This window comes from Dicentrarchus labrax, unplaced genomic scaffold (assembly GCF_905237075.1).
Source record: "Dicentrarchus labrax unplaced genomic scaffold, dlabrax2021, whole genome shotgun sequence".
Taxonomy (NCBI): domain Eukaryota; kingdom Metazoa; phylum Chordata; class Actinopteri; family Moronidae; genus Dicentrarchus; species Dicentrarchus labrax.
Genome location: NW_026136710.1, coordinates 24,882,717 through 24,893,335, shown reverse-complemented (window position 1 = coordinate 24,893,335; position 10,619 = coordinate 24,882,717). Strand labels below are relative to the sequence as shown.

General features: G+C 38.1%; 1 protein-coding gene across 1 annotated transcript; it reads right to left on the bottom strand.

Annotated features, from left to right (window-relative positions):
* Window positions 1-1,140: 1,140 nt before the first annotated feature.
* Window positions 1,141-9,511, bottom strand: LOC127370320 (thyrotropin receptor-like). Its single transcript, XM_051412290.1, has 11 exons — window positions 9,348-9,511; window positions 9,201-9,272; window positions 8,050-8,124; window positions 6,888-6,962; window positions 6,659-6,733; window positions 6,478-6,555; window positions 5,559-5,627; window positions 5,190-5,267; window positions 4,803-4,991; window positions 2,622-3,690; window positions 1,141-2,544 (listed from the first exon to the last, which is right to left on the bottom strand). The coding sequence occupies exons 1-11, from the start codon at window positions 9,509-9,511 to the stop codon at window positions 2,281-2,283; spliced, it is 2,208 nt and encodes a 735-aa protein (XP_051268250.1). The 3' UTR covers window positions 1,141-2,280.
* Window positions 9,512-10,619: the final 1,108 nt, after the last annotated feature.

Sequence of the window (10,619 nt, the reverse complement as noted above, 5' to 3'; positions counted from 1 at the left end):
TCTGCTTTATGTGGGAGTTAAATGACAAATCCTGATCAAAGATAACTCCAAACTACACACTACACACAAACTACTTTCCCCAAACAACATTCAGCAGGTTGGCAACCTATCCCCCCATTCAGGACACAGGACACTCCAGTCACACCTCCAGGTCATCAGGCTTTAAAGGGGAACTTGGCAACTCTAGCCATTTCTTCGCTGGTTTTCACTTTTGTCATTGCATGTTTTCTCAACGAGCTCCCCCTACAGCTCTGGGACGTATATTTCAAAACACTGTCATAAAAAAAACTCACTTGCGGCACCCTCCTCCCCCTTTCTACCGCTGCTGATGTGCATTTGTTGCCGGGCAACTTTTTCGTGTGGAGCAATGTCTACCAAGGTGGGTAATACATTCATTGTCGCTTGTTCTTATAGCCGGCATGGCTAACCGGTATTGAGAGGGGCGTGTGCATTTATGTGGAACTGCCGTAAAGCGGTTCGTGTTTCTCACTCGTTCTCGCTTCTCACAATACTTCCTATTTCCAACTTAACGGGACGGTAGTCCCAAAGTTGCAAGCTTGGTTTTCCACCTGGGGACACTAGGGGGAGCGGGGAAAGTCACCATTAACACCAGAACAGGCCATTTAACCATCCAAATGATTTCTAAACGGGTTTATTAAGTTGAAATAGTTGCCAAATTCCCCTTTAACATGAGTTCCGCTCTAAACACAGCTGTATTTCTAAGGTGCCGATTTGAATCCCTCAGGAGGGTCTGTTCTCTGCTCAACACATTGCTGACCATGAGAAAGGGGAAAAGGCATTTGTTTGTATCGCACTTCATTGATTGGTCTAGCGCATCACAATTGTGAAACATGTCATATCATAATTACATATAATTACCACAGGTCGTTCAGCTCTGTTTACCATACCTAAAAAAAACCGTAATATATAATAATTTATTTCTCCTTTCCTCTAAACTTCCCAATTGTAATTCCCTTGTTCCCCATTGGGTGATTTCATTCAAATGTACCTGCATTTAGGTACCACCTGTAAGTATTTATGTACTGATTCATCTTACAAAACTACAATGCAGCTCCTGTCAAAGTAATACCAATATTCTCAAGAGTACTGTAAAATGAACTACAGTAGTGCTACTGTCCATAGGTCTTATTGTATTTATTACAGAAAATTCCACTGTAAACACACCAGAAAATAAATTTGAACCTGAAGCTGAACAGTTTTCCTGCCCTTATCTCAAGCCTTTAAACATCAATATATTTACCATCAAAATGTACTGAAACAATATTGTATAATATATGGTGTACTTAATAATAGTCTAACTTTAAAAACTTTAACTATTTATACATACATATATAATATCTATCTATTTATTTGATGGCGCTAAAGGTCCAGTCTGTAGGATGTGGTTACATCTAGTGTTGCATGCAGTTTGCCAGTCCCTCACTTCACCCTCCCCTTTCAAACGCGAAGGAGAAGCGAAAACCACAAAAGCCCTTATCTGGAGCCACTGTTTGGTTTGTCCCTTCTGGGCTACTGTAGAAACTCTACCGCATGATTTCAGAAAGTTTCTGCTTAAGGGCATTAAGGGTGTTGCACTAGGTTGTACACACAAAAAATACCTACCTGACACTACCTGAAGTAGGCATGATTGTGGGAGTGCTTGATTGGAAAAGTTACAAAAATCATCAGCCAAGGGAGGACTTTTCAGACGTTGTTAACGTCAACAGCCTCTTTATATTTCCACTCATATTTCCCCTAGAGTTCCAGGAGCCCTTGCTTTGTACAGCAAACAATCACCTCTACCAGAAGTATCCAGGTATACTAATTCTGATGTAATTAACGGATCAAGAATACTCAGCAGCCTTGGTATGCTGTGTAATGGTTAGGGTCTGTGAATTGGTATTTACAAGGACCTTTAAAAATAAATACAATTAATGCTTTTTAAAGGTCCGGAGTGGAACATTTAACAGGATCTAATATTCATAGGTTTATTTTCATTAGTGTATAATCACCTTAAAATAAGAATTTGTGTTTTCTTTATCTCTTGAACTGCCATGTTTCTACAGTAGTTCAGAATAGACAAGTCATACACTGGCCCTTCTCTCTTGTTTTTCGTGAGTTTCACCATAGTACACCATTCTCCTACACACTTGGAAGGGAAAGCTGTATTAGGTTGGTTGCAATCTGCAACTTTACCACTAGATGCCATTAAATCCTACACACTGGTCCCTTATATTTACTACAGCATCTACTACAGCAAGAAAAAAATATTAATCAAATTTAAAGATACATTTTGGGGAATCTTGTAGCTTCGTGATTCTCGTACTTAAATGTTTTGGGATCTGGGGGCTGGACTGTGGGGCAGAGATTGTCTCTTTGTGTACGCGGGGAGTAATACTGGCTTCGAAAAAGGTAGGCTTGCTGCTGGCATAGCCCCATTCGGCTCAGCAACATCAGGATGTCTCGGTGAAAGGCCTTAGTCAGGATAGCATAAAAAAACGGGTGTGCACAGGAGTTGAGAGGATAGAAAAGCACCAGTAGTACCTGTGAAAAAAAACACAAGTCAGCCTTTATTTTAAACTGAAAAACAATCTGGATTAAAGTTCAAGAGGAAGTCACACCTTGGAATCTGTGACAGTCATCAATGGTTGGTGGAGAGCTGCAGACAAGCCATAGAAGCAAATGGGAGCCAGACACAGAAAGTTAGTGAAAATTAGAACAGCCATGCGTTTGGCCATGCTGGTATCACATCTGCTGGACTGGTGATTGGCATTGTGCACCATACTATAGATGTGGAAATAACATAAACACACCACAATAAAAGCAATGACATTAGCCATGAGGACAAAGACCACATAGCCCTGAGCAGCCGTTGTCTCAGTGTCCATAGGTAAGCAGATGCTCACTTTCTGGTAACTGCTCACACCGACCACTGGTAACAGTGCTAGGATCACACACAACAACCAGCCGACAAGCATCATCACAGCTGCATGGCGTAACCTAATTTTTCTGTCTGGCCTCATTGCGTAGAAGATGGCACGCCAGCGCTGAAGGCTGATTAAAGTTAATGTGTACACAGACAGCTCGCTGGCAAACACTGACAATGTCCCTGCTAAATTGCAGCCACTTCCTGTTTGCCAGGCTATTGCATAGTGGTAATAATGGGAGCGTGTGTAGAGGTCAACAGATGCAATGAGCAGTAAGTAAATCCCCATACAAAAGTCCGCAAACGCCAGGTGACCCATGAGAAAACGGGTAACAGACAACTTCTGCCGGCTCGTCAACAGGATGAACATCACCAGGAGGTTGGCTGAAATGGCTAACAGACTGACCAACCAGACCAACACCCTCAGGAAGCCTTGACTCATCACATCCTCACAGGGGTTCAGGGCATCAGGTAAGGGGGTGCACAAAAGTCCATCTGTATGAAGTTCATTACACAGTGCAAAGTCAAAACCTTCACTGAGGTGCTCTGTATGTAACTCCACATGAAACAAACCCTCATTTTGAGACAGCTGAGTTGGGCTGTGATCATTGTGATTTGTGCTGCCAGCCACCAAGACGCCAAAGTTGTCTTTTAGATGTTGGTAGATTTTGTGTCCCAGATACTTCTGAGAGAGTGCTACAGAGGATTCCTGCAGCTTTCCCAAAGCAGTCGGGGTCAGGTTGCAAACAACAGCCTCAGAGTGTCTTGAAAACAGACAATAAGGGTTATTAATCAGAGAATGAACTACAACATTTATTTAGATGCACACCATATAAAGTCTTATGGTGCATGGATCAAAAACACACATTGTCAATCACTTGTAATCACTTGTTACATTCAGACTGCAAGCCGTAACGCTTGATTCATATTTTTTGCTCAGATTTGATTTTTTTTGTTTGGCTGTTCACATTATTTTTTAAACGTGGCCCATATCAGATTCCAGTGTGAACATTTCATAGTCCCAAAGTGACCTGCATGACGACTGTCAGTCTAGAATTACATAAAAGTTTAATTCATTCTCATATGAATCCTCACACTGAGGTCACACTGCAGAAAATCTGACCTGAATCTGATTTGGACCACATATGAAATCAAAATTAAAAAGATCAGATTCCATGTGGATTTTGCTGTTAACACTGTGATGAAAAAATCTGATCTGAGTCACATATGAGCAAAAAGAATTGGGCCCACTTGGGCCTGCAGTTAATTTGCAAATATCAAGAGATAAACCATATAGGTAAACATAATCCAACAGAATAATTCAGGGAGGACTATGTACAAAAATAGAATTTAATTGTCAAAGGATGAACCAAATGAATAGAGAATAATGTTATGTTGAAAAGTAGCAGAATTTAATATAAGTGAACAATTATTTTTTAGCATACATTGAAAAACAGTGAAAACAGGCCGACATTACCTAAAAATCTTATTGTAGAAAAAATAATAACCTCAGCTCATAATAATCACAATATTTAAAGATCAGCAAGCACAAAAGTATCTGAAATGCATGAGCTCACTGACCTTCATTTGTACGGTCCCCTGGAAACGCTGCTGGCACCCTCTCTAGGCTATGTTTATATATAAGTCTATGGTTTCACAGTAACATGTTTAAATATAAAGTCATTACAATGCTGAAATAACTTATTCTGTTTTCAATGAATTGAAACCACTCTAGACTGGCCCAGCTTTTGTGAGTACCCAAATGCATACACTATTTGGTGTGCCTGAGGGTAGTTTGGTATGTAAAGGACAAATACATGACAAAGAAAGGAACAGTGGGAAAATATTTCTCAACACTTTCAATTCTCTTACTTACCCTCTCCATCTTTTCATCATTTTGAGACCACAGCAATGGCTTGGGAAGGTCAATTCAGCGCTCTGTAAATGGAGAAAGGCTCTAAAGGGGGGCAGCTCTTTGAGGGCCCAAGTGTTTTTAGCTTGGAGCTTTTCAATGGTCTCAATACCAATTGAAGGCAAAGAGCTAACTTTGGTTTCTGAAAGGTCTCTGGAAAGACAGACAAAGAGATACAAAGCTGAGGCTGGTCCTGTATGCCTCAACCTTAACATGTGACTCAGTTGCAGAATAAAGATATTATTTGATGTAAGAATATTATTTGATATAAGAAACAACAAAGTAAAGTTATTTTCTCAAGAATAACACTAATTCCTCTTTTAGCAAAGTCTGTACATTTCAGTTACTCACAAATGAGTTGGGCCACGAATCACGCCATGAAATGCAAATTCATCTATTCGCTCCAAATCCACATTCCTGTGAAGATACCTGAAGAATGGAAAATATATGAGGGGTCAGTGTGGCCAAAATTGATCTGTTTTTTATTTTTTTATTTCTGATAATCCTCCTCTACTAACATATATAAAATTCTATTTAACTTGACTACTTTATAAAAACATTTTGAGTAACAAAATGGTAATTCAATCTGCCAGCCAGCCAGGTTGTTAAAGGGACCACATAAAAACACAGGAGTCGTACGTAATATTTGTGAGTTCCATCATGTGTGCTATCACTTTAACACTCTTTTTAGTTTGACTACAGTGATTTGAAATGGCATACACTTCCTCCAGGCTGCTCCCATTGAAGGCATAATGCTCGATCTCTTTCACGCCATTGTTATGCAGCATGCTAAAAAAAAAAAAAAAAAAAGGGGGGGGTGAATGCTACAAGAAGTTAAAATAAATGAACACATTTAAAAACATTAATTATTACATTATAATGGCTCACCAGACTGAACCACATGAGGACTATCTAAGCAAGAGCCTTGGCCATACTTCTAACACATTAAAACAAGATCTACGAGAGCTCCTGCAGCCAATGTTGCAATACTATCCAGTTGTAGTGACTAGAGCACATGAACAAGAACAGGATCCACACACAATCCTCCCTAACCACCTCCCTCCTTGTGACTCCATACGTTATAGAGTTTGAAAAATACATGCTACCACAATCCAATTATGAAAACAATTAAGTTATATACAAACATAATTTCTAGGAGAAAGGGTTGCTTTAGCAGCACTTGTACAGGCTTGATAACAGCTACGTACTTTTCTGTCTTTCTTTTTTGGTTGTTTTTGCATATTCAAACTTTGAATAATTTTTAAATCTTTATTATTTCCTAATTTATTATTGCCAACTGGTCTGACAGTGCCTTGACTAAAAGTCTGTGCTGTTACCCTCCTGTCTGACATGGCTAATGCAAAAAAGGAAAAAAAGAAAAGTAAAAAGTAAATGAGACCTAGATTTCACAATATTATGCCTTGAAATTGTCACATCTTAATGTTGGTTTCAAAATATTAAAAAGTAATATAAATTGCAATCAGAATACTAGAGGAGCATATCATATTTATATAAAATTGTAAGAGAAATTGAACGAATACCTAAAACCACCATAGAATTGGAATTTCAGTGCCTTTGAGTCAGTGACATTAAGCCTGAAAATGACATTTGAGCCATTGTTCAACTAAATCTTACTTACATGGTCAGAGCATTCTCAGATATGCCAATGAAAGAATTAGCAGGTATAACTTGTATGAAGACATTCTCCACTATCTCCCTGTCAAAAAGGCGTGAACATGAAATATTTGACAGCAGTTAAAAATTCATACATTTTAGCAAACAAAGTTCATTGCAATTACGTATGTTTAAATGTTACATACAAAATAAAATCCTCTTGGCTGGACTGAATGTACTGGAGCCCAGGGAAGGAGGTTAGACCTGTGTTGGTGATCCCACTGTATTGAAACAAATTTCAGTCAGTGACTAGTTAATGCATTGCAGAAGAAATGTCAGGTACTATTTAAAGAACTTTAATACTGTTTTCTTGTGAAAATATGATATACTATGACACAATAAAACTATGTATAAGCAAATTAAAATTTGACTTACAGGTACTTTAAATTAGGCAGATCCTTAAATGCCTCTTGGTCAATGAATGACAGTGTTTTCATACCAGTTAGTTGTCTATTGGACACACCAGATACAGACACCACACACACACACACACACACACACACACACACACACACACACACACACACACACACACATACTACTTAATTCATCAGAAAAATATTCAAAATTGCTTAGTACAGTGTAGCTTTGCCTCTACATATAATGTTCTGACCAGTTATTTACTGTAAAATGTCCAACTACTTGTACATCTGTTGCAGTCTGTCTGCAGTATAGATAGATAAAATGACTTATTAGTGTCATAGGCATTATTTAGTCCCTCCAGGATTTTGCAGGCTTTTTTTGGGATTATTGCAGCCTAAACTTCCTGATTTCATAAAAAAAAATTGGTAAATGGTAATGGATGGTAAATGGACCTGCAATGGAGTCTTTCTAGTCTTCCGACCACTCAATGCGCTTTTACACTACGTGCCACATTAACCCTTTCACACACATTCACTCAGCGATGGCAAAGTCCATTGAACAGAAACTAACGCATTCATACACACTCACACACCGATGCACAGAATCGGGAGCAATTCAGGGTTTAGTGTCTTGCTCAAGGATACTTCGACATGTGGTGGCAGGAGCTGGGGATCCAACCATCAACCTTCCGATTAAAGGACCACCCGCTCTTCCTCTGAGCCACAGCCACCCATTGCAATGCAAATTGCTCGTTGTGATGTTTTATATATTTTTTGCAATTAAATTGTAGGAGAAAGAAAAAAACAGAAACAGTTTGTATAATTTGTTAAAAAATTGAAGGCAACTTGTTCCACTGAAAAGTTAGTGTTAGATGTCTGCATTGCACAAATGGTTTGCATCTTCAACACTAGTAGCAGCACTAGCAGGAAACTACTATGATTGGTCAGATTTGTAAAAAAAAAAAAAGAAAAGGGGGGTTTTGGAAAAAACTGCAGGGTTGTGCAGAATTCTCGGGACTTCCTGGAGGGACTGATTAATGCAAGTGTAGCACTACTACTACTACTGCAGTGCAGATGCAGCATGACTTCTACAAAGACTACACTATGTGTATTCATGGTGGCATAGATGCTTCATTTTAATCACAAACAAGTTGCTCTGCCCAAAGGTTGCATACATGTGGGTGACCCTGGACAGGTTGTGGAAAGAATGCCTCTCAAGAGATCTTAAAGTATCATCATCAGAGATGTATCTGAAAAAACACACAAACAAATGAAAACAACACCAACAACAATCTAGAGACTAATAATATATTTCAATTTTGAAGTTGAAATAGTTGTGCAGTTTTGCAGCTGAATGTGACTTTTTCTGACATTTGTACAAGTGAGGATTGTAAGTAAGAGAGGTTTAGGATTATAATGATGGTTAATTAATGGCCATTCATGCTCCATGCAAATATCACCAACAGTTCTAGCTGCAGCTTTATTTTGATGATCTGCAGTTCTCTCTCTTACATTGTCTGTGTCAATGTATCCAGAGGGGAGACCTGGGGTGGCCACCCCTAAAAATTTGATTGGCCACCCCATATGCCACCCCATTATCGTTAACTCTTCCACTGTAGAGGGAGAGAGAAAATACTAGTTTCATATGAAGCTAGATAACCAACAATGTTATACTAGCGTGTCGGGAAGGGGGCCAAATAATGCTCCAAAGTTTTGGAGACAAAGTCCAAAAATTTCGGTGATGGAAAAACTGTCATGGCTGTTGTCAAAGTTATCCCTTGACCTCTGACCACAAGATATTTTAATTTCACCTTGTGTATTTAAATATTTCTGCAGACTGTTACTGTCAGTATTGTTATTTCATAAATTAAGAATGACTGAAAAGCTGAGGGCACGAGTCAGTGGTCAGTGGCATCATATTCAGGATATTTGCTGGAAAATGAGTAACCATCTATTAACCATTACACAAATTTTCATAATCAGGCATGATTAAAAAGTCCTAAATGCAGGGGAAAACTGATCTTCATATTACGATACTGGGCTTGACACAAGTTATAATATAATAATATAAATTATCATGATCCACTGTTTTATCCTGAAGCATACAAAAATGCAAGAGGTAGCAGGGCCATTACAAAGTTTAAAGAGGCTGGAGGTATTCTGCCTTTGATCAGTAGTTGCAAGTAATAGTAATTTTGAATAATTTCTTTGCTAGTTTTTACTAGTTTTAATATTGTTCTTGGTAAGCGACATTCTCTGGTTTTGCCAGTTATGATTATTTGAAATTAAAAGGTTTGTGTTGGGAAAAAGAAAAAGAGAATCTTACATGTGAGAAACGTTGGCCAAGTTGGCAAATGCATTCTGAGGAACCGAAGAAAGTTTTGTCCCAACAAGCCACCTAAAACAGAAATACAGTTGGGACTATTGAAGAGTTACAAGCTGAAATCAGAGCTGAAAAAATGTGGCTACTTACACCTCCTGTGTGCTGGAATGGAAAACAGGCATGAGCTCAACTCCAAAGCATGACACGCTTTGGATGTCCCAGTCACACTGGCAGTGAATTGGACAATATTCCAGGTGGAGAGTGACTTCGACAGTACTGAAAATTAGAAAAAGGAGATTTAAATCAGTCTTCATTGTAAGAGTGGTGATTAAGTGGTGGAGACTCCCAGGTTACGCAGCACAGTGAAAGAAAGAGATGGGGCGGTCCTGGATTTCAGAGGTCTAGCAAGACTAGAAACTGGCACTTCTGGTTTAGACCTTCAAAATAAAAACCTAACTGGTTCATGTGTCGCCTTGTCTGATACAAATTATGTCAGCAGAAATGAAAACTCACGTGAAAATTGTGACATATGGATATTTCATATAATATTCAATGCATAACAGTAGAGAACAACTGATAAACTGTAGAATGAATCCAAACAGTGTACACTATAACTGCAGGAAATTCATGTTAAACAAGAGATTTTGATGAATTTTGAAAATAAATATATGGTTCTTTTGGTCAAATTCAGCGTTTTTGTTTTAACTTTTCTAATGCAGAACGAGACCGTTTAGCAGATGGAGAAAGCTCTGTGAATATAGCTTGTGTTCAGGTCTTCACCGTGCCCTTATCCTGTTTATATCTTAAATAATAACCCAAATTTAAAAATATAATAATTTAATTTATTATCAGCATTTTTTATAAAGCCAACTGCTTTCTCACACTCCTTAAAATCAAGAAACGCCTTGTGGCATTGACCTGACATGACCTGGGTTCTACATCTATAATATGCTATCTATGCATGCTGGCATGACTCTCTTGATATCTGATTATCATAACATAACTAAGAGTAAACAATCTTTTGTTTTCTCGTGATAACGGGTTGATTATCTTTGGATAACAAAGCTTGTTTTTTTCAAGATAACAAAAAAATGCTAGCACAACTGTTCTTGACTTCTGTACATCTAGATTACATTGCACATACGTTTTGAGAGTACCAATTTTCTATACAGGTACAGGACCATTTACCATTTCTTTCAAATGTATTATTTAGATATACAATATCATTGTTTCTGATGCAAAAATAAGAATAGGTTTAAACCTTATATATTTTTTATGTAATTCTCTTTTACTCATTTGAAAGCTGGATTAACTTTTAGAAAAATAATTTTTATTCATTTTCAAATATTTGCTCAAACTAACCACATCCTTGCATTTGCAAGAATGTACTGGGCTTTTGAATGAAAACAACCAATCAGAGCC

Coding starts and splice junctions, on each gene's coding strand:
- LOC127370320 (XM_051412290.1), bottom strand. CDS start 9,511: ATGAAGACTGATTTAAATCTCCTTTTTCTAATTTTCAGTACTGTCGAA. Junction 9,273..9,347: donor CATTCCAGCACACAGGAGGT/GTAAGTAGCCAC, acceptor TTTCTGTTTTAG/GTGGCTTGTTGGGACAAAAC. Junction 6,556..6,658: donor AGCCAAGAGGATTTTATTTT/GTATGTAACATT, acceptor CCTTTTTGACAG/GGAGATAGTGGAGAATGTCT.